The sequence below is a fragment of the Oncorhynchus nerka genome, linkage group LG23, assembly GCF_034236695.1.
Source record: "Oncorhynchus nerka isolate Pitt River linkage group LG23, Oner_Uvic_2.0, whole genome shotgun sequence".
Lineage (NCBI taxonomy): Eukaryota > Metazoa > Chordata > Actinopteri > Salmoniformes > Salmonidae > Oncorhynchus > Oncorhynchus nerka.
The window spans coordinates 9,806,858-9,832,676 of NC_088418.1; the positions used below are offsets into that span (position 1 = coordinate 9,806,858).

The 25,819-nt window shown below is 45.1% G+C and overlaps 1 protein-coding gene across 1 annotated transcript in view; it reads left to right on the forward strand.

Moving 5' to 3' along the window:
• The window catches only part of dnaaf10 (dynein axonemal assembly factor 10), a 30,272-nt gene extending 10,744 nt beyond the window's left edge, over nucleotides 1-19,528 (forward strand). Inside the window, exons 3-8 of the mRNA XM_065007837.1 lie at nucleotides 6,297-6,427; nucleotides 9,462-9,563; nucleotides 9,815-9,930; nucleotides 13,519-13,653; nucleotides 18,239-18,336; nucleotides 18,662-19,528. Of these exons, the coding sequence (XP_064863909.1) occupies nucleotides 6,297-6,427; nucleotides 9,462-9,563; nucleotides 9,815-9,930; nucleotides 13,519-13,653; nucleotides 18,239-18,336; nucleotides 18,662-18,869 (790 nt within the window). The 3' untranslated portion in view covers nucleotides 18,870-19,528. The remainder of the gene's footprint in view (nucleotides 1-6,296; nucleotides 6,428-9,461; nucleotides 9,564-9,814; nucleotides 9,931-13,518; nucleotides 13,654-18,238; nucleotides 18,337-18,661) is intronic.
• The last annotated feature ends 6,291 nt before the right edge of the window (nucleotides 19,529-25,819 follow it).

Genomic DNA, 25,819 nt, shown 5'->3' on the forward strand with positions numbered 1-25,819 from the left:
AGTCCAGTATGTGTCCAGTGTGTGGGTAGAGTCCAGTATGTGTGTGGGTAGAGTCCAGTATGTGTCAGTGTGTGGGTAGAGTCCAGTATGTGTCGGTGTGTGGGTAGAGTCCAGTATGTGTGTGTGGTGTGGGTAGAGTCCAGTATGTGTGTGGGTAGAGTCCAGGATGTGTGGGTGGTGTGGGTAGAGTCCAGTATGTGTCGGGGTGTGGGTCCAGTAGAGTCCAGTATGTGTGAGTGTGTGTGGGTAGAGTCCAGTATGTGTGAGTGTGTGTGTGGGTAGAGTCCAGTATGTGTGAGTGTGTGTGGGTAGAGTCCAGTATGTGTGTGTGGGTAGAGTCCAGTATGTGTGAGTGTGTGTGGGTAGAGTCCAGTATGTGTGTGTGGGTAGAGTCCAGTATGTGTGAGTGTGTGTGGGTAGAGCCAGTATGTGTGAGTGTGTGTGGGTAGAGTCCAGTATGTGTCAGTGTGTGGGTAGAGGCCAGTATGTGTCAGTGTGTGGGTAGAGTCCAGGATGTGTGAGTGTGTGGGTAGAGTCCAGGATGTGTGAGTGTGTGGGTAGAGTCCAGTATGTGTGGGTAGAGTCCAGTATGTGTGAGTGTGTGGGTAGAGTCCAGTATGTGTGAGTGTGTGGGTAGAGTCCAGGATGTGTGGGTAGAGTCCAGTATGTGTGAGTGTGTGGGTAGAGTCCAGGATGTGTGAGTGTGTGGGTAGAGTCCAGTATGTGTGGGTAGAGTCCAGTATGTGTCGGGGTGTGGGTAGAGTCCAGTATGTGTCGGGGTGTGGGTAGAGTCCAGTATGTGTGTGGGTAGAGTCCAGTAGAGTGTGTGTGGGTAGAGTCCAGTATGTGTGTGGGTAGAGTCCAGTATGTGTGTGGGTAGAGTCCAGTATGTGTGTGGGTAGAGTCCAGTATGTGTGTGGGTAGAGTCCAGTATGTGTGTGGGTAGAGTCCAGTATGTGTGTGGGTGTGTGTGGGTAGAGTCCAGGATGTGTCAGTGTGTGGGTAGAGTCCAGGATGTGTCAGTCTGTGGGTCCAGTAGAGTCCAGTATGTGTGAGTGTGTGGGTAGAGTCCAGTGTGTGGGTAGAGTCCAGTATGTGTGTGTGGGTAGAGTCCAGGATGTGTGTGTGGGTAGAGTCCAGTATGTGTGTGTGTGTGTGTGGGTAGAGTCCAGTGTGTGTGTGGGTAGAGTCCAGGATGTGTCAGTGTGTGGGTAGAGTCCAGGATGTGTCAGTGTGTGGGTAGAGTCCAGTATGTGTGAGTGTGTGGGTAGAGTCCAGTGTGTGTGTGGGTAGAGTCCAGGATGTGTGTGGGTAGAGTCCAGGATGTGTCAGTGTGTGGGTAGAGTCCAGGATGTGTCAGTCTGTGGGTCCAGTAGAGTCCAGTATGTGTGAGTGTGTGGGTAGAGTCCAGTGTGTGGGTGTGTGGGTAGAGTCCAGTATGTGTGTGTGGGTAGAGTCCAGTATGTGTGTGTGGGTAGAGTCCAGTATGTGTGTGTGGGTAGAGTCCAGTATGTGTGTGTGGGTAGAGTCCAGTATGTGTGAGTGTGTGTGGGTAGAGTCCAGTATGTGTGTGGGTAGAGTCCAGGATGTGTCGGTGTGTGGGTAGAGTCCAGTATGTGTGTGTGGGTAGAGTCCAGTATGTGTGTGTGGGTAGAGTCCAGTATGTGTGTGGGTAGAGTCCAGTATGTGTGAGTGTGTGGGTAGAGTCCAGTATGTGTGAGTGTGTGGGTAGAGTCCAGTATGTGTGAGTGTGTGGGTAGAGTCCAGTATGTGTGAGTGTGTGGGTAGAGTCCAGTATGTGTGAGTGTGTGGGTAGAGTCCAGTATGTGTGAGTGTGTGGGTAGAGTCCAGTATGTGTGAGTGTGTGTGGGTAGAGTCCAGTATGTGTGTGTGGGTAGAGTCCAGTATGTGTGAGTGTGTGTGGGTAGAGTCCAGTATGTGTGTGGGTAGAGTCCAGTATGTGTGTGGGTAGAGTCCAGTATGTGTGTGGGTAGAGTCCAGTATGTGTGTGGGTAGAGTCCAGTATGTGTGTCGGTAGAGTCCAGGATGTGTCGGTGTGTGGGTAGAGTCCAGTATGTGTGAGTGTGTGGGTAGAGTCCAGTATGTGTGAGTGTGTGGGTAGAGTCTAGTATGTGTGAGTGTGTGTGGGTAGAGTCCAGTATGTGTGTGTGGGTAGAGTCCAGTATGTGTGAGTGTGTGTGGGTAGAGTCCAGTATGTGTGTGGGTAGAGTCCAGTATGTGTGTGGGTAGAGTCCAGTATGTGTGTGGGTAGAGTCCAGTATGTGTGTGGGTAGAGTCCAGTATGTGTCGGTGTGTGGGTAGAGTCCAGTATGTGTGAGTGTGTGGGTAGAGTCCAGTATGTGTGAGTGTGTGGGTAGAGTCCAGTATGTGTGAGTGTGTGGGTAGAGTCCAGTATGTGTGAGTGTGTGGGTAGAGTCTAGTATGTGTGAGTGTGTGTGGGTAGAGTTCAGTATGTGTGTGTGGGTAGAGTCCAGTATGTGTGAGTGTGTGTGGGTAGAGTCCAGTATGTGTGTGGGTAGAGTCCAGTATGTGTGTGGGTAGAGTCCAGTATGTGTCGGTGTGTGGGTAGAGTCCAGTATGTGTGAGTGTGTGGGTAGAGTCCAGTATGTGTGAGTGTGTGTGGGTAGAGTCCAGTATGTGTGTGGGTAGAGTCCAGTATGGGTAGAGTGTGTGTGGGTAGAGTCCAGTATGTGTGTGTGGGTAGAGTCCCAGTGTGTGTGGGTAGAGTCCAGTATGTGTGTGTGTGGGTAGAGTCCATGTGTGTGTGTGGGTAGAGTCCAGTATGTGTGAGTGTGTGTGGGTAGAGTCCAGTATGGGTAGAGTCCAGTATGTGTGTGTGGGTAGAGTCCAGTATGTGTGTGTGGGTAGAGTCCAGTGTGTGGGTAGAGTCCAGTGTGAGTGTGTGTGGGTAGAGTCCAGTATGTGTGAGTGTGTGGGTAGAGTCCAGTATGTGTGAGTGTGTGTGGGTAGAGTCCAGTAGTGTATGTGAGTGTGTGTGGGTAGAGTCCAGTATGTGTGAGTGTGTGTGGGTAGAGTCCAGTATGTGGGTGAGTGTGTGTGGGTAGAGTCAGTGTGTGTGGGTAGAGGCCAGTATGTGTCAGTGTGTGGGTAGAGTCCAGGATGTGTGAGTGTGTGGGTAGAGTCCAGTATGTGTGGGTAGAGTCCAGTATGTGTGAGTGTGTGGGTAGAGTCCAGTATGTGTGAGTGTGTGGGTAGAGTCCAGGATGTGTGGGTAGAGTCCAGTATGTGTGAGTGTGTGGGTAGAGTCCAGTATGTGTCGGGGTGTGGGTAGAGTCCAGTATGTGTGTGGGTAGAGTCCAGGATGTGTGAGTGTGTGGGTAGAGTCCAGTATGTGTGGGTAGAGTCCAGTATGTGTGAGTGTGTGGGTAGAGTCCAGTATGTGTCGGGGTGTGGGTAGAGTCCAGTATGTGTCGGAGTGTGGGTAGAGTCCAGTATGTGTGTGGGTAGAGTCCAGTATGTGTCGGGGTGTGGGTAGAGTCCAGTATGTGTGTGGGTAGAGTCCAGTATGTGTGTGGGTAGAGTCCAGTATGTGTGTGGGTAGAGTCCAGGATGTGTCGGGGTGTGGGTAGAGTCCAGGATGTGTCAGTGTGTGGGTAGAGTCCAGGATGCGTCAGTGTGTGGGTAGAGTCCAGGATGTGTCAGTATGTGGGTAGAGTCCAGTATGTGTCAGTATGTGGGTAGAGTCCAGTATGTGTCAGTGTGTGGGTAGAGTCCGGTATGTGTGTGGGTAGAGTCCAGGATGTGTCGGTGTGTGGGTAGAGTCCAGTATGTGTCAGTCTGTGGGTAGAGTCCAGTATGTGTCGGGGTGTGGGTAGAGTCCAGTATGTGTCGGGGTGTGGGTAGAGTCCAGTATGTGTCGGGGTGTGGGTAGAGTCCAGTATGTGTGTGGGTAGAGTCCAGTATGTGTGTGGGTAGAGTCCAGGATGTGTCGGTGTGTGGGTAGAGTCCAGGATGTGTCGGTGTGTGGGTAGAGTCCAGTATGTGTGAGTGTGTGTGGGTAGAGTCCAGTATGTGTGTGTGGGTAGAGTCCAGTATGTGTGAGTGTGTGTGGGTAGAGTCCAGTATGTGTGAGTGTGTGTGGGTAGAGTCCAGTATGTGTGTGTGGGTAGAGTCCAGTATGTGTGAGTGTGTGGGTAGAGTCCAGTATGTGTGAGTGTGTGTGGGTAGAGTCCAGTATGTGTGTGTGGGTAGAGTCCAGTATGTGTGTGTGGGTAGAGTCCAGTATGTGTGTGTGGGTAGAGTCCAGTATGTGTGAGTGTGTGTGGGTAGAGTCCAGTATGTGTGAGTGTGTGTGGGTAGAGTCCAGTATGTGTGAGTGTGTGTGGGTAGAGTCCAGTATGTGTGAGTGTGTGTGGGTAGAGTCCAGTATGTGTGAATGTGTGTGGGTAGAGTCCAGTATGTGTGAGTGTGTGTGGGTAGAGTCCAGTATGTGTCAGTGTGTGGGTAGAGGCCAGTATGTGTCAGTGTGTGGGTAGAGTCCAGTAGAGAGTGTGTGGGTAGAGTCCAGTATGTGTGGGTAGAGTCCAGTATGTGTGAGTGTGTGGGTAGAGTCCAGTATGTGTGAGTGTGTGGGTAGAGTCCAGTATGTGTGGGTAGAGTCCAGTATGTGTGAGTGTGTGGGTAGAGTCCAGTATGTGTCGGGGTGTGGGTAGAGTCCAGTATGTGTCGGGGTGTGGGTAGAGTCCTGTATGTGTCGGGGTGTGGGTAGAGTCCAGTATGTGTCGGAGTGTGGGTAGAGTCCAGTATGTGTGTGGGTAGAGTCCAGTATGTGTCGGGGTGTGGGTAGAGTCCAGTATGTGTGTGGGTAGAGTCCAGTATGTGTGTGGGTAGAGTCCAGTATGTGTGTGGGTAGAGTCCAGGATGTGTCGGGGTGTGGGTAGAGTCCAGGATGTGTCAGTGTGTGGGTAGAGTCCAGGATGCGTCAGTGTGTGGGTAGAGTCCAGGATGTGTCAGTATGTGGGTAGAGTCCAGTATGTGTCAGTATGTGGGTAGAGTCCAGTATGTGTCAGTGTGTGGGTAGAGTCCGGTATGTGTGTGGGTAGAGTCCAGGATGTGTCGGTGTGTGGGTAGAGTCCAGTATGTGTCAGTCTGTGGGTAGAGTCCAGTATGTGTCGGGGTGTGGGTAGAGTCCAGTATGTGTCGGGGTGTGGGTAGAGTCCAGTATGTGTCGGGGTGTGGGTAGAGTCCAGTATGTGTGTGGGTAGAGTCCAGTATGTGTGTGGGTAGAGTCCAGGATGTGTCGGTGTGTGGGTAGAGTCCAGGATGTGTCGGTGTGTGGGTAGAGTCCAGTATGTGTCAGTGTGTGGGTAGAGTCCAGTATGTGTGGGTAGAGTCCAGGATGTGTCGGGGTGTGGGTAGAGTCCAGTATGTGTCAGTCTGTGGGTAGAGTCCAGTATGTGTCAGTCTGTGGGTAGAGTCCAGGATGTGTCGGGGTGTGGGTAGAGTCCAGTATGTGTCGGGGTGTGGGTAGAGTCCAGTATGTGTCGGGGTGTGGGTAGAGTCCAGTATGTGTCGTGGTGTGGGTAGAGTCCAGTATGTGTGTGGGTAGAGACCAGGATGTGTCGGGGTGTGGGTAGAGTCCAGTATGTGTCGGGGTGTGGGTCCAGTAGAGTCCAGTATGTGTCAGTGTGTGGGTAGAGTCCAGGATGTGTCAGTGTGTGGGTAGAGTCCAGGATGTGTCAGTGTGTGGGTAGAGTCCAGGATGTGTCAGTGTGTGGGTAGAGTCCAGGATGTGTCAGTGTGTGGGTAGAGTCCAGTATGTGTCAGTGTGTGGGTAGAGTCCAGTATGTGTCAGTGTGTGGGTCCAGTAGAGTCCAGTATGTGTCAGTCTGTGGGTAGAGTCCAGTATGTGTCAGTGTGTGGGTAGAGTCCAGTATGTGTCAGTGTGTGGGTCCAGTAGAGTCCAGTATGTGTCAGTGTGTGGGTCCAGTAGAGTCCAGTATGTGTCAGTGTGTGGGTAGAGTCCAGTATGTGTCAGTGTGTGGGTAGAGTCCAGTATGTGTCAGTGTGTGGGTCCAGTAGAGTCCAGTATGTGTGGGTTGTGGGTAGAGTCCAGTATGTGTCCATAGAGTCAGTACAAGGGAGTTGGTGGAAAAAGGGTCAATGCAGGTAGTCTGGTTAGCCATTTGATTAGCTATTTAGAAGTCTTGTGACTTGGGGGTAGAAGCAGTTCCTGTTGGTTCCAGACTTGGTGCTGTGGTACCGCTTGCCGTGCAGTAGTCATCTGATCCTGATATCCCCTTGTCTGTCTGTAGGAACCTGGAGGTGCCTGATGTGTCTGTGTACTCTGTGAAGGCCCACAAGGAGATCGTGAACAGCATAGATGGTGTCGGGGGCCTGGGGATCGGTGACGGGGCCCCCGAGATCGTAACTGGGAGCAGAGATGGTAATTATTACATATATTTTTTTAAGATGACTTTAATCTTGAGGGTGTGGCTAGGATTCTTAGGCAATCACTCGTAGGATGCTGTAGTAGAAGATAGAATACAGACAGAAGTCATAAATGTAATAACATCAACTGAGTTTTAGTTTCAAGTACACGTGGTGGACAGTGTACACCGACTGAGTTTTAGTTTCAAGTACACGTGGTGGACAGTGTACTAAGTGCTTTCACGCAGGTTCCTTCTAGACAACCCAACAACAATAAGAAATAATAAAAGATAAGAATACCAACATATACCAACAAGTAAATGGCTCAGTAGAATAGAATAAATATTTTGGCATAAATATAATACAGGAAGGCACAATTTATAGTACAATATTTACAGAGCCTTCAGATAGGATTTACTCTCCTTGAATTTTTCCAGATTTTGTTGTTACAAAAAGAGGGATTTAAAATTAAAATTGATTAAATTGTCATTTTTGGTTGGTCAACGATCAACACAAAATACGTTAATGTCAAACTGGAAGAAAAATCCTAACATTTGAATAAAATTGTTTAAAAAATACAAAATAATAATAACTCATCTTGATTAGATAAGTATTTAACCTCCAGAGTCAATACGTTTTAGAATCACCTTTGGCAGTGATTACAGCTGTGAGTCTTTCTGGGTAAGTCTCTAAGAGCTTTACACACCTAATTGTACAATATTTGCACATTATTCTTTTTAAAAGTCTTCAAGCTCTGTCAAGTTGGTTGTTGATCATTGCTAGACAGCCATTTTCTAATCTTGCCATAGATTTTCAAGGCGATTTAAGTCAAAACTGTAACTAGGTTACTCAGGAACACTCAACGTTGTCTTGGTATATTTGGCCTTGTGTTTTAGGTTATTTTCCTGCTGAAAGGTGAATTTGTCTCCCAGTGTCTGTTGGAAAGCAGACTGAACCAGGTTTTCCTCTAGGATTTTGCCTGTGCTTAGCTCTATATATTGGAAAACCTCCAAGGTCTTCGTGGTTGAATCTGTGTTACAATTGCCCCCTCTGTCGAGCAGGGAATTTCTATGTGGTGGGGTAAAGAGATTAGGTAGTTATTGAAAAATCATGTTGAACACTATTATTGCAGTTTTACTCCTGAACTTATTTAGGTTTTCCATAACAAAGCGGTTGAATACTTATTGACTCAAAACATTTCAGCTTTTAACGTGTAATTCATTTGTAAAAGTTTTTGAAAATACACAATTCCACTTTGACATTATGTGGGTATTGTGTGTAGGCCATTGAAAACACATCTCTCTTTAATCTATTTTAAATTCAGGCTGTAACAACAAAATGTGGGGAAAAAAGTCGAGAGGTGTGAATATTTCTGGGGGAATGTTTAAATTGCACAGTATTTAAGTTGTGCAGTGTTTAGCAATAATAAATACGAGTCTTGTAGCAGCAGTTGTGTGTGTGTGTGTGTGTGTGTAGTATGGTGTGTGTGTGTGTGTGTGTGTGTGTGTGTGTCCATGCGTGAGTGTATGTGCAGGTGGTCAGTCCAGTTCAAGTGCAGTCTGATGGCTTGTAGATATAAACTGTCACTGAATCTGTTGGTATCAGACCTCATGCTCTGATACAGTCTGATGGCTTGTAGAGAGAAACTGTCTCTGAGCCTGTTGGTATCAGACCTCATGCTCTGATACAGTCTGATGGCTTGTAGAGAGAAACTGTCTCTGAGCCTGTTGGTATCAGACCTCATGCTCTGATACAGTCTGATGGCTTGTAGATATAAACTGTCACTGAATCTGTTGGTATCAGACCTCATGCTCTGATACAGTCTGATGGCTTGTAGAGAGAAACTGTCTCTGAGCCTGTTGGTATCAGACCTCATGCTCTGATACAGTCTGATGGCTTGTAGAGAGAAACTGTCACTGAACCTGTTGGTATCGGACCTCATGCTCCGAAACCGTCTGACAAAGGTACGGCGGTTGGAACCAAAAATCTTACATTTGGACTCATCAGACCAAAGGACAGATTTCCACTGGTCTAATGTCCGTTGTGTTTCTTGGCCCAAGCAAGTCTCTTATTATTGGTGTCCTTTAGTAGTGGTTTCTTTGCAGAAATTCGACCATGAAGGCCTGATTCACACAGTCTCCTCTGAACAGTTGATGTTGAGATGTGTCTGTTACTTGAACTCTGTGAAGCATTTATTTGGGCTGCAATTTCTGTCTGAGGCTGGTAACTCTAATGAACTTATCCTCTGCAGCAGAGGTAACTCTGGGTCTTCCTTTCATGTGGCGGTCCTCATGCGAGCCAGTTCCGTCATAGCGCGTGATGGTTTTTGCGACTGTACTTGAAGAAACTTTTTAAAAGTTCTTGAAATTTTCCGGATTGACTTACCTTCATGTCTAAAAGTAATGATGGACTGTCGTTTCTCTTCGCGTGTTTGAGCTGTTCTTGCCATAATATGGACTTGGTCTTTTACCAAATAGGGCTATCTTCTGTATACCACACCTACCTTGTCACAACCCAACTGATTGGCTGGAATGCATTAAGAAGGAAAGAAATTCCACAAATGAACTTTTAACAATGCACACCTCATAATTGAAATGCATTCCAGGTGACTACCTCATGAAGCTGGTTGAGAGAATGCCAAGAGTGTGCAAAAAGCTGTCGTCAAGGCAAACGGTGGCTACTTTGAAGAATCTCAAATTTAAAATATATATTTGGTTAATACATGATTCCATATGTGTTATTTCATAGTTTTAATGTCTTAACTATTATTCTACAATGTAGAAAATAGTTAAAAATAAAGAAAAACCCTGCACTGAGTAGGTGTGTCCAAACTTTTGACTGGTACTGTATCTCGCCTCTACTCAAGTGTTTCCTTTATTCTGTCAGTTGCTTGTGTATTCCTCAATGTTGATGGATGAGTCCTGGATGGATGAATCTTTTAACATGTTCCAATCTGTATTCTCAAAACAGTCCTGCAAAGCCGGCATCTTACGTGAGGCATCATAATAGGTTTTTAATGTTATCCCTGCTGTCTGTTTTCTGTCTTCCAGGGACAGTGAAGGTGTGGGACCCCAGACAGAAGGACTCACCTGTAGCTAACATGGAGCCAGGGGAAGGGGAGGCCAAGAGAGATTGCTGGACCGTAGCTTTTGGTACGTATGAGAGAGAAATGCTAGCATACTGGTAACCCATGGTTTCCCAAGCTGCTTCGCTCCTGTCACTTCACTCATCTGCGCTCATCTCAAATCTGCATTGGGCCGCAGAATTAATAGATCTCATGTTGTCCTTCGCTTACAGAATTTAGCAAAGCATAGGTCCTAAATGTTCAAGTTACAACATTTTAAAATCCCATCATAGTGATCAGTTAACCAGTCTAAGGTCCGTTTGACCATTTCTTTCCCAGGCCACGCCTTCAACGACCAGGACCGCTGTGTGTGTGCTGGATACGACAACGGAGACATCAAGCTCTTTGACCTCAGGAACATGTCTCTCCGGTGGGAAACCAACATTAGAAATGGGGTGAGACCAACTGAAGATACCAATGGCCGGGGTCCTGCACCCAGATTAAAGGGAAAGTGCAAGAGTTTGGCAATTAAGCCTTTTCTATTTACCCAAAGTCGGATTAACTGATGGGTACCAATTTTATGTCTCAGTGTGCTAGCAGTACCTGTATACTTTCTGTCATTGTGCTAACGCTAGTTAGCAACAGCTCACAAAACTACCTACAACCTCCTTCATAGTGGATACAGAGACATAAAAATGTTATCAATTAGTTAATTTGACTCTGGGTAAATAGAAATTAGGGCTGGCTTCCTGGACACAGATTAAGCCTTCTTCTCATCTTCTTCTTCTAAACCCAGTTCTATTCAGAAATGCACTTTCAATGGGGATTTTAGTTGAGAAGAGGTTCTGTTCTATCCACATCCAGGAAGTTCATCTTAACAGCGTGATTGACATTTAAAGGTAATGTTCCCGCTTTAGCGGAGACTGCATTCAGGGTAAACGCTGGATATGTCGACTCAAATCAGAAATGACCTTCACATCACAGAATCTGTAACGTTTCAGCTTTACCGACTGAATAGAGCCTTTAATCTGTGTCCGGGAAACCAGCCCTATATGTCTGTAGAATGATATGGTAGTGGTGGTCTATACCTGCTTTTTGGTCCTATCGATATTGACACAGTAACAACCTAACCCTTCAAATGGTGAACAGCCAACCTTTATATTCATTAAAGGTCCTGTGCAGTCAAAATTCAGTTTTACCTGTGTTTTGTATCATATTGTACAACAGCGGATGAAACTAAAGCTGTAAAAGTGTAAAAAAAATGTCAATCAGTCTTATTTCCTGATAGTTGCTGGTTGAAAATACAGTCTACACTGGACCTTCTAATCAGCCTGTTTGAATGGGCGGGAGTTTTGGCCTGTGTAGTAGATCAATAACAATGAGTTCCAAACCTCTCTGCCAATAACAGCTAGTTAAGTTTTCCCCTCCTCGGATTTTGCAAGAAGCTAACCACATAGCCAGATAAACTAAATGTACAACTGCTGTGCATTTAGCACATTTTAGACAGTTCACTTAATAGTTGGCATACATTTAAGTGTGAATTCCATACAGTAACTAGGTCACCTGGCGCGTGCTGCACAACCGTGAATGACTCACGAGGCTCCGGTCTCTCGTCATTGTAAACAAACATGTGACTGAGGACAACCGGTAAGTTTCAGAATGAAAAATCATGTAACAGGCCAAATGAAGGCAAGCTCATAACCAGTTCACTTAATAGTTGGCATACATTTAAGTGTGAATTCCATACAGTAACTAGGTCACCTGGCGCATGCTGCACAACCGTGAATGACTCACGAGGCTCCGGTCTCTCGTCATGTGACTGGGGACAGTTTCAGAATGAAATAATCATGTAACAGGCCAAATGAAGGCAAGCTCATAACCCAGTGCACAAGCTGACTGCAGGTATTGACTTAAAAAGTCGAAATTAACATTTAAAATATGTTAAACATTAAGATAAATCAAAATACCCCAGTATAAGCCTAATTTCCAACCTCTACATTGGACATTTTTAAATGTTTTTCCTGGATAATTGTTGTATATGTAGTATTTCATGCTCTTATACATCTATCTATATTCTATAAGGGCCTATTTATTTTCCCCCTTTCAACACTGAGACCCAAGCGAGGAAAAAGTACATTTTTAATATATTACATGTATACTTAAATACACTACAAATGTAACAGAATTTACCTCAGATATGAGATATATACTAGTAAAGTACATCTGTACGAATGCTTTACACATACTATCATTTCACTTCAATACACATATTAAAACTGTACTTTAAATGAATACTATTTTAGTATACTATATGTTCACTATCATTACCCTGCAATACATTGACGCACACAGTAATGGAGAACAATGACCTTCCATGTTGTTGTGGGTTTTTTTCTTCTAGGGGGTAGATTAGCTTTAATATTGTAGATAGCTTCTATCAATGTTATTTTCTTCATAATTTCTAATTCCCCATACAGTCCATTCAGAAAGTATTCAGACCCCTTGACTTTTCGCACATTTTGTTACGTTACAGCCTTATTCTAAAATGGATGACAAAAAAAAAGCACATCCTCATCAAATCGACACACAATTCCCCATAATGACAAAGTGAAAGCAGGTTTAGACATTTTTGCAAATTTATTAAAGATAAATACCTTATTTACATAGGTATTCAGGCCCTTTGTAATGACACTCTAAATTAAGCTCAGGTGCATCCTGTTTCCATTGATCATCCTTGAGATGTTTCTACAACTTGGAGTCCACCTGTGGTAAATTCTATTGATTGGACATGATTTGGAAAGGCCCACACCTGTCTATATAGGGTCCCACAGTTGACAGTGCATGTCAGAGCAAAAACCAAGCCACGAGGTCGAAGGAATTGTTCTAGAGCTCCGAGACATGATCTGGGGAAGGGTACCAAAATATTCCTGCAGCATTGAAGGTCCCCAAGAACACAGTGGCCTCCATCATTCTTAAATGGAAGAAGTTTGGAACCACCAAGACTCTTCTTAGAGCTGACCAAACTGAGCAATCGGGGGAGAGGTGACCAAAAACTGGATGGTCACTCTGACAGAGCTCCAGAGTTCCTCTGTGGAGATGGGAGAACCTTCCAGAAGGACAACCATCTCTGCAGCACTCCACCAATCAGGTCTTTATGGTAGAGTGGCCAAATGGAAGCCATTCCGGACATGACAGCCCACTTGGAGTTTGCCAAAAGCCACCTAAATGACTCTCAGATCATGAGAACCAAGATTCTCTGCTCTGATAAAACCAAGATTGAACTCTTTGGCCTGAATGCCAAGAGTCACATCTGGAGGAAACCTGGCACCATTCCTACAGTGAAGCGTAGTGGTGGCATCATACTGTGGGGATGTTTTTCAGTGGCAAGGACTGGGAGACTAGTCAGGATCAAGGGAAAGATTAACAGAGCAAAGTACGGAGATCCTTGATGAAAACCTGCTCAGGACCTCCGACTGGAGCGAAGGTTCACCTTCCATAGGACAATAACCCTAAGCACACAGCCAAGACAACACAGGAGTCGCTTCGGGACAAGTCTCTGAATGTCCTTGATTGGCCCGGACTTGAACCCGATCAAACATCTCTGGACAGACCTGAAAATAGCTGTGCAGCAACGCTCCCCATCTAACCTGAAAGAGCTTGAGAGTATCTGCAGAGAAGAATGGGAGAAACTCTCCAAATACAGGTGTGCCAAGCTTGTAGTGTCATACCCAAGAAGACTCAAGGCTGTAATCACTGCCAGAAGTGTTTCAACAAAGTACTAAGTCTGAATACTTGTATAAATGTGATATTTCCGTTTTTTTTTCCTTAAATACATTTGCAAACAATTCTAAAACCTGTTTTTCTTTAATTGTGGGGTATTGTGTGTAGATTGATGAGTAAAAGGTTCTGAGGTCATTTGTCTCGGTGCCAGGAGCTGAATTTAGTTCTACTGAGGTCATTTCTCTAGGATGGCTCGGCTGTCCGGCTGTCCACTCCAGGGACTCAGTGCCTGATTGTTATCTTCTTTTATTACTGTCCTGCAGGTATGCCACGTGGAGTTTGACAGGAAGGATATCAACATGAACAAGCTAGTGGCCACTTCGTTGGAGGGGAAATTCCACGTCTTTGACATGAGGACCCAGCACCCCACCAAGGGCTTCGACTCCGTCTCCGAAAAGGTAATTGGCCGAATTAGAAGGCGGAAAAAAGTGTCAAAGGTTATTTTTCATCCCCTGGTGGCGGTGAGTCAGTTGTAGTTACGGATGGGGAGAGAAAATTATTTTGAATGTTTTCACCACTGGATCAGTGTGGCGGCCATGTTTTTCTTACACGCTCATGTCCATGAAGCTGCCTGCCAAAGATCACATAAGGCCTGTGGAGAGTGTGGCTTTTTAATCGTTCCTCCATGAAATGAAAACACACTTGACAAACTTGCGTTAAAGCCCTGGGCCCAGATTCACAAAACCTTAAGAAGAAATGTCTTACTGACATTTTTTTTCCTTAACTAAGTAAGTTATAGATGTGTGAAGAAAGTTAAGCAAAGTTGCTATTCCTGCGGAGCTGTTGGCCGGGGTTGGAGTAGCCAGGAGGAAGGCATGGCCAGCCGTTGAGAAATGCTTATTGAAATGTTCTATTATCATGGATTTATCGATGGTGACAGTGTTTCCTAGCCTCAGTGCAGTGGGCAGCTGGGAGGAGGTGCTCTTGTTCTCCATGGACTTTACAGTTAGAGCTACAGGATGTGAATTTCTGCTTGAAAAAAGCTGGCCTTTGCTTTCCTGACTGACTGCTTGTATTGGTTCCTGACATCCCTGAGCAGTTGCATATCACAGGGACTATTCGATGCTATGGTAGTCCGCCACAGGATGTTTTTGTGCTGGTCAAGGGCAGTCAGGTCTGGAGTGAACCAAGGGCTATATCTGTTCTTAGTTCTGCATTTTTTGACTTTTTTTTTAATTAATTTTTTTCAAGCTCTTTTTTGCTGAAGTTTGTATTGCGCATTCCCTGGTTATCCATTTTGGTTTTGATATAGCTAGTCTGATGGCTATAATATATGAAAAATAACATTTTGGTTTTGATATAGCTAGTCTGATGGCTATAATATATGAAAAATAACATTTTGGTTTTGATATAGCTAGTCTGATGGCTATAATATATGAAAAATAACATTTTGGTTTTGATATAGCTAGTCTGATGGCTATAATATATGAAAAATAACATTTTGGTTTTGATATAGCTAGTCTGATGGCTATAATATATGAAAAATAACATTTTTTTGGTTTTGATATAGAAAAATAACAGTTTTGATGGCTATAATATATGAAAAATAACATTTTGGTTTTGATATAGCTAGTCTGATGGCTATAATGTATGAAAAATAACATTTTGGTTTTGATATAGCTAGTCTGATGGCTATAATGTATGAAAAATAACATTTTGGTTTTGATATAGCTAGTCTGATGGCTATAATGTATGAAAAATAACATTTTGGTTTTGATATAGCTAGTCTGATGGCTATAATGTATGAAAAATAACATTTTGGTTTTGATATAGCTAGTCTGATGGCTATAATATATGAAAAATAACATTTTGGTTTTGATATAGCTAGTCTGATGGCTATAATGTATGAAAAATAACATTTTGGTTTTGATATAGCTAGTCTGATGGCTATAATGTATGAAAAATAACATTTTGGTTTTGATACAGCTAGTCTGATGGCTATAATGTATGAAAAATAACATTTTGGTTTTGATATAGCTAGTCTGATGGCTATAATGTATGAAAAATAACATTTTGGTTTTGATATAGCTAGTCTGATGGCAATAATGTATGAAAAATAACATTTTGGTTTTGATATAGCTAGTCTGATGGCTATAATATATGAAAAATAACATTTTGGTTTTGATATAGCTAGTCTGATGGCTATAATGTATGAAAAATAACATTTTGGTTTTGATATAGCTGGTCTGATGGCTATAATGTATGAAAAATAACATTTTGGTTTTGATATAGCTAGTCTGATGGCTATAATGTATGAAAAATAACATTTTGGTTTTGATATAGCTAGTCTGATGGCTATAATGTATGAAAAATAACATTTTGGTTTTGATATAGCTAGTCTGATGGCTATAATGTATGAAAAATAACATTTTTTTGTTTTTGTGTATAAAGGGTTCACGAGCCAACTGAAAAGATATATTCTCGAGACATAAAGCAGATAAATAAATGGAAATATCAACACTGTTATAGTGGGTCAAATCCTATCATCCCTGTCACATAGGCCTATTTATTGGTTTCAATCACATCACTTATGGCAATGCCACATAAGATATTTACAAAGTTCTTTAAAATATATATATATATTTACAAAGTTCCTAAGAAAACTGAATTCCTAAGACCATTTTGAGGAATTGCACTTACGAACTCTTATGAACTTCTTATTTTATTTTTTTCACAAGAAACTTCTTACAAAGTTATGTTTTGTGAATCCGGCCCATAGTTGTGTCCCAAATGGCACTCTTTCCACTATATAGTGCACTACTTTTGACCAGAGAGAACCTTTTGACCTCTGTGGGTAGCCTTGCGGTTTGACCAGAGCTCTGTGGGTAGCCTTGCGGTTTGACCAGAGCTCTGTGGGTAGCCTTGCGGTTTGACCAGAGCTCTGTGGGTAGCCTTGCGGTTTGACCAGCGCTCTGTGGGTAGCCTTGCGGTTTGACCAGAGCTCTGTGGGTAGCCTTGCGGTTTGACCAGAGCTCTGTGGGTAGCCTTGCGGTTTGACCAGAGCTCTGTGGGTAGCCTTGCGGTTTGACCAGAGCTCTGTGGGTAGCCTTGCGGTTTGACCAGAGCTCTGTGGGTAGCCTTGCGGTTTGACCAGAGCTCTGTGGGTAGCCTTGCGGTTTGACCAGAGCTCTGTGGGTAGCCTTGCGGTTTGACCAGAGCTCTGTGGGTAGCCTTGCGGTTTGACCAGAGCTCTGTTTGGTAGCGTTGCGGTTTGACTAGAGCTCTGTGGGTAGCGTTGGCGGTTTGACCAGAGCTCTATGGGTAGCGTTGCGGTTTGACCAGAGCTCTGTGGGTAGCGTTGCGGTTTGACCAGAGCTCTGTGGGTAGCCTTGCGGTTTGACTAGAGCTCTGTGGGTAGCGTTGCGGTTTGACCAGAGCTCTGTGGGTAGCGTTGCGGTTTGACCAGAGCTCTGTGGGTAGCGTTGCGGTTTGACCAGAGCTCTGTGGGTAGCGTTGCGGTTTGACTAGAGCTCTGTGGGTAGTGTTGCGGTTTGACTAGAGCTCTATGGGTAGCGTTGCGGTTTGACCAGAGCTCTGTGGGTAGCCTTGCGGTTCGAGCGTTGGGCCTGTAACCGAAAGGTTGCTAGTTCGAATCCAGGACCCGACAAGGTGAAAAATCTGTGGATGTGCATTTGAGCAAGACACTTAACCCCAATTGCTCCGGGGTCAAACCCTGACCATGACCCGGCTCTCCAAGGGTGTCTGTCACAGGGATGTGCAATTGTTTTTTTTATATATATATTTTTAGAATTTGCATATACACATGCATATTAATACACACTAGCACATGTATGAAATAGGACAAATATAATACACCCACCAAAGTATTATTTTAACCGTAACCCTTTGGGCCCTGATCAAAAGTAGTGCTCTTTTAGGGATTAGGGTACTATTTGTGACGCGGCCCTGGCTCCGTTCGTCTGGTGTTTTGGGGAGATCAGAGAGGACTTTGCCTCCATACCTCTTTAAAATATTTGGGTTGTTCAATGAGCGATCAACAGTCTGCACATAAATATATCTAATCTCATATTGGATGGGATTTGAAGGTTGGAAGTGTTTTTCAATCCACTCTGATTTGTTGAGTTGTTGTTTGTAGTTTCATGCCTCTTTCCCTAATCAAAGTTGTTGGCTTGTACATCTGCCACCGGCATGGGATATTACTAACCTTTGGCTGAATATATGCTACTAGACCTTTGGCTTGAACTTGCAATCACAGAAATAGAATGACCACCCATTAACTTGAATGCAAATCCCATTCTATGAATTATATTTCTCTGCTTGCAATATCCATTTAAAAAATGTTTAATTCTTCGGGATTGGTGTCCGTTCCACGGGACAGTTGAGCTAACACAGGCTAATGCGATTAGCATGAGGTTGTAAGTAACAAGAGAATTTCCCAGGACATAGACATATCTGATATTGGCAGAAAGCTTAAATTCTTGTTAATCTAACTGCACTGTCCATTTTACAGTAGCTATTACAGTGAAAGAATACCATGATATTGTTTCAGGAGAGTGCACAATTTGGAACATTAGTTATTAATAAACAAATTAGGCACATTTAGGCAGTCTTGATACAAAAGCTTGAACAGAAATGCAATGGTTCATTGGATCAGTCTAAAACTTTGGACATACACTGATGCCATCTAGTGGCCAAAATCTAAATTGCACCTGGGCTGGAATAATGGACTTTCTGATGGTAAAAAAATAAATACAAAATGTTTTTCTTTTTTCTTTGTATTATCTTTTACCAGATCTATTGTGTTATATTCTCCTACATTCCTTTCCCATTTCCATACAGTTCAAAGTGTTTCCTTTCAAATGGTACCAAGAAAATGCATATCCTTGCTTCAGGGCCTGAGCTACAGGCAGTTAGATTTGGGTACGTCATGTTAGGTGAACATTTTAAGAGGGGGCTAATCCTTAAAAGGATTATAGCACATTGTTTTGTATGTAAAATGGATTCTTTCCATTTCATCCCAAGGCCCATAAATCCACGATCTGGCAAGTGAGACATCTGCCCCAGAACAGAGACATCTTTATGACAGCAGGGGGAGCTGGAAACCTTCATCTATGGAAATAGTAAGTCACTTTATCGATTCTCCACTAACTTGGCCAAATGGATTTCAACCCATAACCTCAGAAACATGTCTCTATAATGGTAAACTAACATCAAACATGGTTAGGTAAGAGTCAAAATCAATGCTCTTCACTCCTGGTACAGTGTGTGGTCTGAATCCTAACTTGAGATTAACATGCATAATTGGCATCAGTGTATGATGTACTGTATGTGAAAGTCTGAGTTATGTGCTTTTATCTCAAGTTACATGTAGGATGTATCCCTGAATGAGTCTAGACTAGTGTGTAGATGCATCCTTGATTCCCGCTGCCTTTGTCCTGTTAACAGTGAATACCCGGCTCAGAGAAGTAAGAAGGACTCAGATGAGGTGGACATGGGCGTGGCCGGCACTGTCACCCTGCTGCAGAACGTCACTCTGTCCACCCAGCCAATCGCCAGCCTGGACTGGAGCCCCGACAAGCAGGGTCTGTGCGTCTGCTCTGCCTTTGACCAGTCCGTCCGCGTCCTCATCGTGACCAAGCTCAACCGTGTGTGAGGTGTACGGTGGAGTACCCCCTAGACTCTGATCTTGGGTCAGTTTTGAATCCCCCCCCAGATGGTGAAGGGGGTACATCAGAAGCAGATGTATGATTAGCAAAGTAATGTCAGTAAGGAAGAGGTGAACCCCAGCAGGACTGTGACCCAACTAGCTATCTATCTTCAAGGCCTGCTATTCCAAGTTAAAATGACTAACAGAATACCCAGTTGGCCTCCACGGATGGCAGTGAGAAACGCTCCTCCTTGTAATTCAGTAGAAGCGCTCTCTCATCCTCTCTAGTGTCCCTCTCTCTATCTCCAGTCCCCCTCCCTCTCTCGTCTCATCAAACAGTTTCTATTGAAGTCGGCCCGTCTGTGGAACTCGATATCCTTTGTTTCTCTCTCTTCCAGCCATCCTTTATCCTGTTTAAACCACGTGTAGCCTATGTTTCTAATGGCAGGTTGATACTCTGAACAAAATGCTTTGCTAACTGAAGTTAGCATTTTTTGCTGCTTGATAAAAAAATGCTTGTGGTCATTATCTTTTACGAGGCAAGGTGTGTTTGATTGGCACATGCCTCCAGTTTTGCCTACAAATGTTCTTACTGTGACTTTGTTATAAAAAAAAACCTACTGGGGAGGACTCGTTCCAGATTAAAATGGCCTTTTTGAGAACTAGTACTGTCTTATTGCTTTGGACTTTTAATACTCAAGTCTGTGACCTAAATGTACATGTATAAAGTGTTGTAAAGGTACCGTGGGCTGAAATAAATGCTTGCAGAGATGTTCCATATGCACATTTGTTTACATCCCTGTTGGTGATCATTTCTCATCGGCCAAGATAATCCACCTACCTGACAGGTGTGGCATATGAAGAAGCTAATTAAACAGCATGGTCATTACACAGGTGCAACTTGTGCTGGGGATAATAAAAGGGCACTCTAAAATGTACAGTTTTGTCACACAACACAGTGCTACAGATTAGACTTTGAATGAGTGGGCAATTGGCATGCTGACTGCAAGAATGTCCACCAGAGCTGTTGCCAGAGAATTGAATGTTCATTTCTTGACCATAGAAATGAACATTCTGCAACGTCGTTTTAGAGAATTTTAGAGAATTTGGCAGTACGTCCAACCGGCCTCACAAATGCAGACCATGTGTAACCACGCCAACCCAGGACCTTCACATCCAGCTTCTTCACCTGCAAGATCGTCTGAGACCAGCCACCCGGACAGTTGATGAAACAGTATTTCTTTCTGTTATAAAGCTCTGTTGTGGGGAAAAACTAATCCTGATTGGCTGGGCCTGGCTCCCTAGTTGGTAGGCCTATGCCCACCTGTGGCTCCGCCCCTTCCCAGTTATGTGAAATCCATAGATTATGGTTTAATGAATGCATTTCAATTGACTGATTTCCTTATGAACTAACTCAGTAAAATTGTTGAAATTGTTCCATGTTGCATTTATTTTTTTGTCTAGAACATATTTTGTTGCTGTCTGGACCAGCGGTCCGTATTGACCTTGTTCTGGGTCCGGACCGCGGCCCGTCTGGTGAGTAGGGGTGTACCACAGTGTGCTGACCTGAGTGAGGGCCGCAGGGCCAGCCCAGTCTGGAGGTGCTGCAATACCTCCCTACGCCTCTTCTGTCGCAGCAGCAGATGCCCCACATGAAGGTTGTAGTCCCAGAAGTCTTGGCTCAGCAACCTGGTACCTCAGCAGGGCCCTTTGGATCCAGGTACCTCAGCAGGGCCCTTTGGATCCAGGTACCTCAGCCGGGCCCGTTGGATCCAGGTACCTCAGCAGGGCCCGTTGGATCCAGGTACCTCAGCAGGGCCCGTTGGATCCAGGTACCTCAGCAGGGCCCGTTGGATCCAGGTACCTCAGCAGGGCCCTTTGGATCCAGGTACCTCAGCAGGGCCCTTTGGATCCAGGTACCTCAGCAGGGCCCGTTGGATACAACCCCCCTGATGATTCTGTTCCATGTAATGCATGTGAATGGGGTTGTTCCTCATAGAGCCAGGTCCTGTGATCTCAGTGTCAAGTCTAATCTATCTGTCTAGAATGTCAGTCCCACTGACTAGAAATCATCATGCATGTAGTGTCATTACTTTAACATAAACTCAGCAAAAAAAAGAAACGTCCTCTCACTGTCAATTGCGTTTATTTTCAGCAAATTTAACATGTGTAAATATTTGTATGAACATAAGATTCAACAACTAAGACAATTTCCACAGACTTGACTAACAGGGGGGGTAACAGTCAGTATCTGGTGTGGCCACCAGCTGCATAAAGTACTGTTGTGCATCTCCTTCTCATGGACTGCACCAGATTTGCCAGTTCTTGCTGTGAGAATTTACCTCACTCTTCCACCAAGGCACCTTCAAGTTCACGGACATTCCTGGAGAGAATAGCCCTAGCCCGCACCCTCCGATCCAACAGGTCCCAGACATGCTCAATGGGATTGAGATCCGAGCTCTTTGCTGGCCATGGCAGAACACTGACATTCCTGTCTTGCAGGAAATCACACACAGATGAGCAGTATGGCTGGTGGTATTGTCATGCTGGAGGGTCATGTCAGGATGAGCCTGCAGGAAGTGTACCACATGAGGGAGGAGGATGTCTTTCCCTGTAACGCACAGCGTTGAGATTGCCTGCAATGACAACAAGCTCAGTCCGATGATGCTGTGTCACACCGCCCCAGATAATGACGGCTCCTCCACCTCCAAATCGGTCCCGCTCCAGAGTACAGGCCTCGGTGTAACGCTCATTCCTTCGACGATAAACACGAATCTGACGATCACCTCTGGTGAGACAAAACCGCGACTCGTCAGTGGAGCACTTTTTGTCAGTCCTGTCTGGCGACGTTGTTGCCGGTGATGTCTGGTGAGGACCTGCCTTACAACAGGCCTACAAGCCCTCAGTCCAGCCTCTCTCAGCCTATTGCGGACAGTCTGAGTGCTGATGGAGGGATTGTGTGTTCCTGGTGTAACTCGGGCAACTGTTGTTGCTATCCTGTACCTGTCCCGCAGGTGTGATGTTCGGATGTACTGATCCTGTGCAGGTGTTGTTACACGTGTTCTGCCACTGTGAGGACAATCAGCTGTCCGTCCTGTCTCCCTATAGCGCTGTCTTAGGCGTCTTACAGTACGGACATTGACATTTATTGCCCTGGCCACATCTGCAGTCCTCATGCCTCCTTGCAGCCTGCCTAAGGCCCGTTAACACAGATGATCAGGGACCCTGGGCATCCTTCTTTTGGTGTATTTCAGAGTCAGTAGAAAGGCCTCTTTAGTGTCCTAAGTTTTCATAACTGTGACCTTAATTGCCTACCATTTGTAAGCTGTTAGTGTCTTAACGACCGTTCCACGACAGTTCCACAGGTGCATGTCCATGAATTGTTTATGGTTCATTGAACAAGCATGGGAAACAGTGTTGAAACCCTTTACAATGAATACCTGTGAAGTTATCTGGATTTTTACGAATTATCTTTGAAAAACAGAATCCTGAAAAAGGGACGTTTCTTTTTTCGCTGAGTTTATGTCTTTGTATGTATGGTGTCTCTGATCTTGCCTGCATTCTTGGAGAGGAAGATGAACAGGGTCTGGATGAAGTCTGCCTTGCCCAACTGGCCCCTCACCGTCGCCGTCAGACTGGAAGAGGAAGAAGAAGGGTGGCGGGTAGCCTAGCGGGTTAAGAGTTTTGGGCTTGTAACTAAAAAGGATTGCCGGTTCAAATCCCCGAACCGACTAGGTGAAAAGTCAGTTGTTATGCCCTTCAGCAAGGTACTTAACCCTAATTGCTCTGGATAAGAGCGTCTGCTAAATGACTCAAATGTAAGAAGAAGAAATGCACTGATTCATATACATATTCAAATTATGTTCTGGAATAAAGGGAATAGTTCAAAAATGCTTTGGAATGCTTATGTCTACAATGATGTACCTTCCTATCGCAGGACCTGCGGTAGATTAGCATCCTATCCAGGGGGTGTGCTTGGTACATCAACCTGCCTCACGCTACAGAATCAGGAGATGTGCTCCTGCTGTTCTAGCTCCTCCATTCATACTTATCTGCTGAATAGTGTTGCTTCTCCAGGGCCAACTCCAGGAGGATGTGGAGTCCTGGGTCTTTGGGCTTGATGGCTGAGGTATAGTGGATGGTAGCCTTCTCCAGACCGTCCAGAGGAAACTGACCATCTTCACCTGGTAGTGGTTTCTTTGCAGCATGAAGGCCTGATTCACGCAGTCTCCGCTGAACAGTTTATGTTGATGTGTCTGTTATTGAACTCTGTGAAGCATTTATTTGGGCTGCAACCTGAGGTGCAGTTAACTCTAATGAACTTATCCTCTGCAGCAGAGGTAACTCTGAGTCTTCCTTTCAAATCACATGCGCCGAATACAACAGGTTTAGACCTTACCGTGAAATGCTTACTTACAAGCCCTTTTTTTATTTAAAATTTTACCTTTATTTTACTAGGCAAGTCAGTTAAGAACAAATTCTTATTTTCAATGACGGCCTAGGAACAGTGGGTTAACTGCCTGTTCAGGGGCAGAACGACAGATTTGTACCTTGTCAGCTCGGGGATTCGAACTTGCAACCTTTCGGTTACTAGTCCAACGCTCTAACCACCAGGCTACCCTGCCGCCCCTTAACCAACAATGCAGTTGAAGAAAGATGCACGTTTTTCAAGTGTTCTACTCCGCTAGCCAGCACCTCGCCTAAATAGGTGTGTGTTTCTTTCGCCTCTAGATTAAGAAAATATTTACCAAATAAACTAAAGTAAAAGTTACAATAACAATAACGAGGCTATATACTGGGGGTATCAAGTCGATGTGCAGGGGTACAGTTAGTCAAGGTTATTGTACATGTAGGTAAGGGTTGTAAAGGGGGTAGAAGCCGTTAAGGAGCCTTTTGGTCCTAGACTTGACGCTCAGGTACCGCTTGCCGTGCTGTGTGCACTACCTTCTCTAGCGCCGTACGGTTAGATGCCCAAGCAGTTGCCATACCGGCCAGGATGCTCTCGATGGTGCAGCTGTAGAACTTTTTGAATATCTGGGGACCCATGCCAAATCTTTTCAGTCACCTGAGGAGGAAAAGGTGTTGTCGTGCCCTCTTCACGACTGTCTTGGTGGTGTGTTTGGACCATGATAGTTTGTTGGTGATGTGGACACCAAGGAACTTGAAACTCTCGACCTGCTCCACTACAGCCCTGTTGATGATAATTGGGGCCTGTTCGGCCCGCTTTTTCCTGTAGTTCACGATTAGTTCCTTTGTTTAGTTCACATTGAGGGAGCGGTTGTTGTTCTGGCACCACACTGCCAGGTATCTTACCTCCTCCCTATAGGCTGTCTCATTGTTGTCGGTAATCAGGCCTACCACTGTTGTGTCATCAGCAAACTTAATGATGGTGTTGGAGTCGTGTTTGGCCACGCAGTCGTAGGTGAAAGAGGAGTACAGGAGGGAACTGAGCACGCACCCGAGGGGCCCCAGTGTTGAGAATCAGTGTGGCAGACGTGTTGTTGCCTACCCGTACCTCCTGGGGGCGGCCCATCAGGAAGTCCAGGACCCAGTTGCAGAGGGAGGTGTTTAGTCCCAGAGTCCTTAGCTTAGTGATGAGTTTTGTGGGCACTATAGTGTTGAACGCTGAGCTGAAGTCAATGAACAGCATTCTCACATAAGTGTTCCTTTTGTTCAGGTGGGGAAGGGCAGTGTGGAGTGCAATTAAGATTGCATCATCTGTGGATCTGTTGGGGCGGTATGCGAATTGGAGTGGGTCTAGGGCAGGGCTGCCCAACCCTCTTCCTGGAGATCTACTGTCCTGTAGGTTCAGTCCAACCCTCTTCCTGGAGATCTACTGTCCTGTAGGTTTTCAGTCCAACCCTCTTCCTGGAGATCTACTGTCCTGTAGGTTTTCAGTCCAACCCTAATTTAGCATGTCTGATTCAGCTAGTTAAGGTCCTGTTGAGCAGCTAATAAGAAGAATCAGGTGTGTTAAATTAGGGTTGGACTGAAAACCCACAGGACGGTAGATCACCAGGAAGAGGGTTGGGCAGCTCTGGTCTAGGGTATCCAGGATGATGCTGTAGATATGAGCCATGACCGGTCTTTCAAAGCACATCAGGCTACCGACGTGAGTGCTACGGGGCGGTAATCAGGCCTACCACTGTAGGTTACCTTCGCTTCCTTGGGCACAGGGACTATAGTGGTCTGCTTGAAACATGTAGGTATTACAGACTCGGTCAGGGAGAGGTTGAAAATGTCAATGGAGACACTTACCAGTTGGCCCGCGCATGCTTTGAGTACACGTCCTGATTAATCCGTCTGGCCCCGCAGCTTTGTGAATGTTGACCTGTTTAAAAGTCTTGCTCACATACTATCCACCACTGCGACCTGTATGCTCTCGTTGGCTGGCCCTCGCTACATATCCATTTCCAAACCCACTGGCTCCAGGTCATCTATAAGTCTTTGCTAGGTAAAGCCCCGGCTTATCTCAGCTCACTGGTCACCATAGCAACACCCACCCGTGGCACGCACTCCAGCAGGTATATTTCTCTGGGCATCCCCAAAGCCAACACCTCCTTTGGCCGCCTTTCCTTCCAGTTCTATGCTGCCAATGACTGGAACGAATTGCAAAAGTCACTGAAGCTTGAGACTTACATCTCCCTCACTAACTATAAGCATCAGCTGTCAGAGCAGCTTACTGATTACTGCACCTGTACACAGCCAGTCTGTAAATAACCCACCCAACTACCTCATCCCCACATAATTGTTTTGCTCTTTTGCACCCCAGTATCTCTACTTGCACATCATCATCTGCACATCTATCACTCCAGTGTTAATGCTAAATTGTAATTATTTCACTTACTATGGCCTATTTATTGCCTTTCTACATTTGCACACACTTCATATAGATTTTTCTATTGTGTTATTGACTGTATGTTTGTTTATCCCAGGTGTATCTCTGTTCTGTTGTT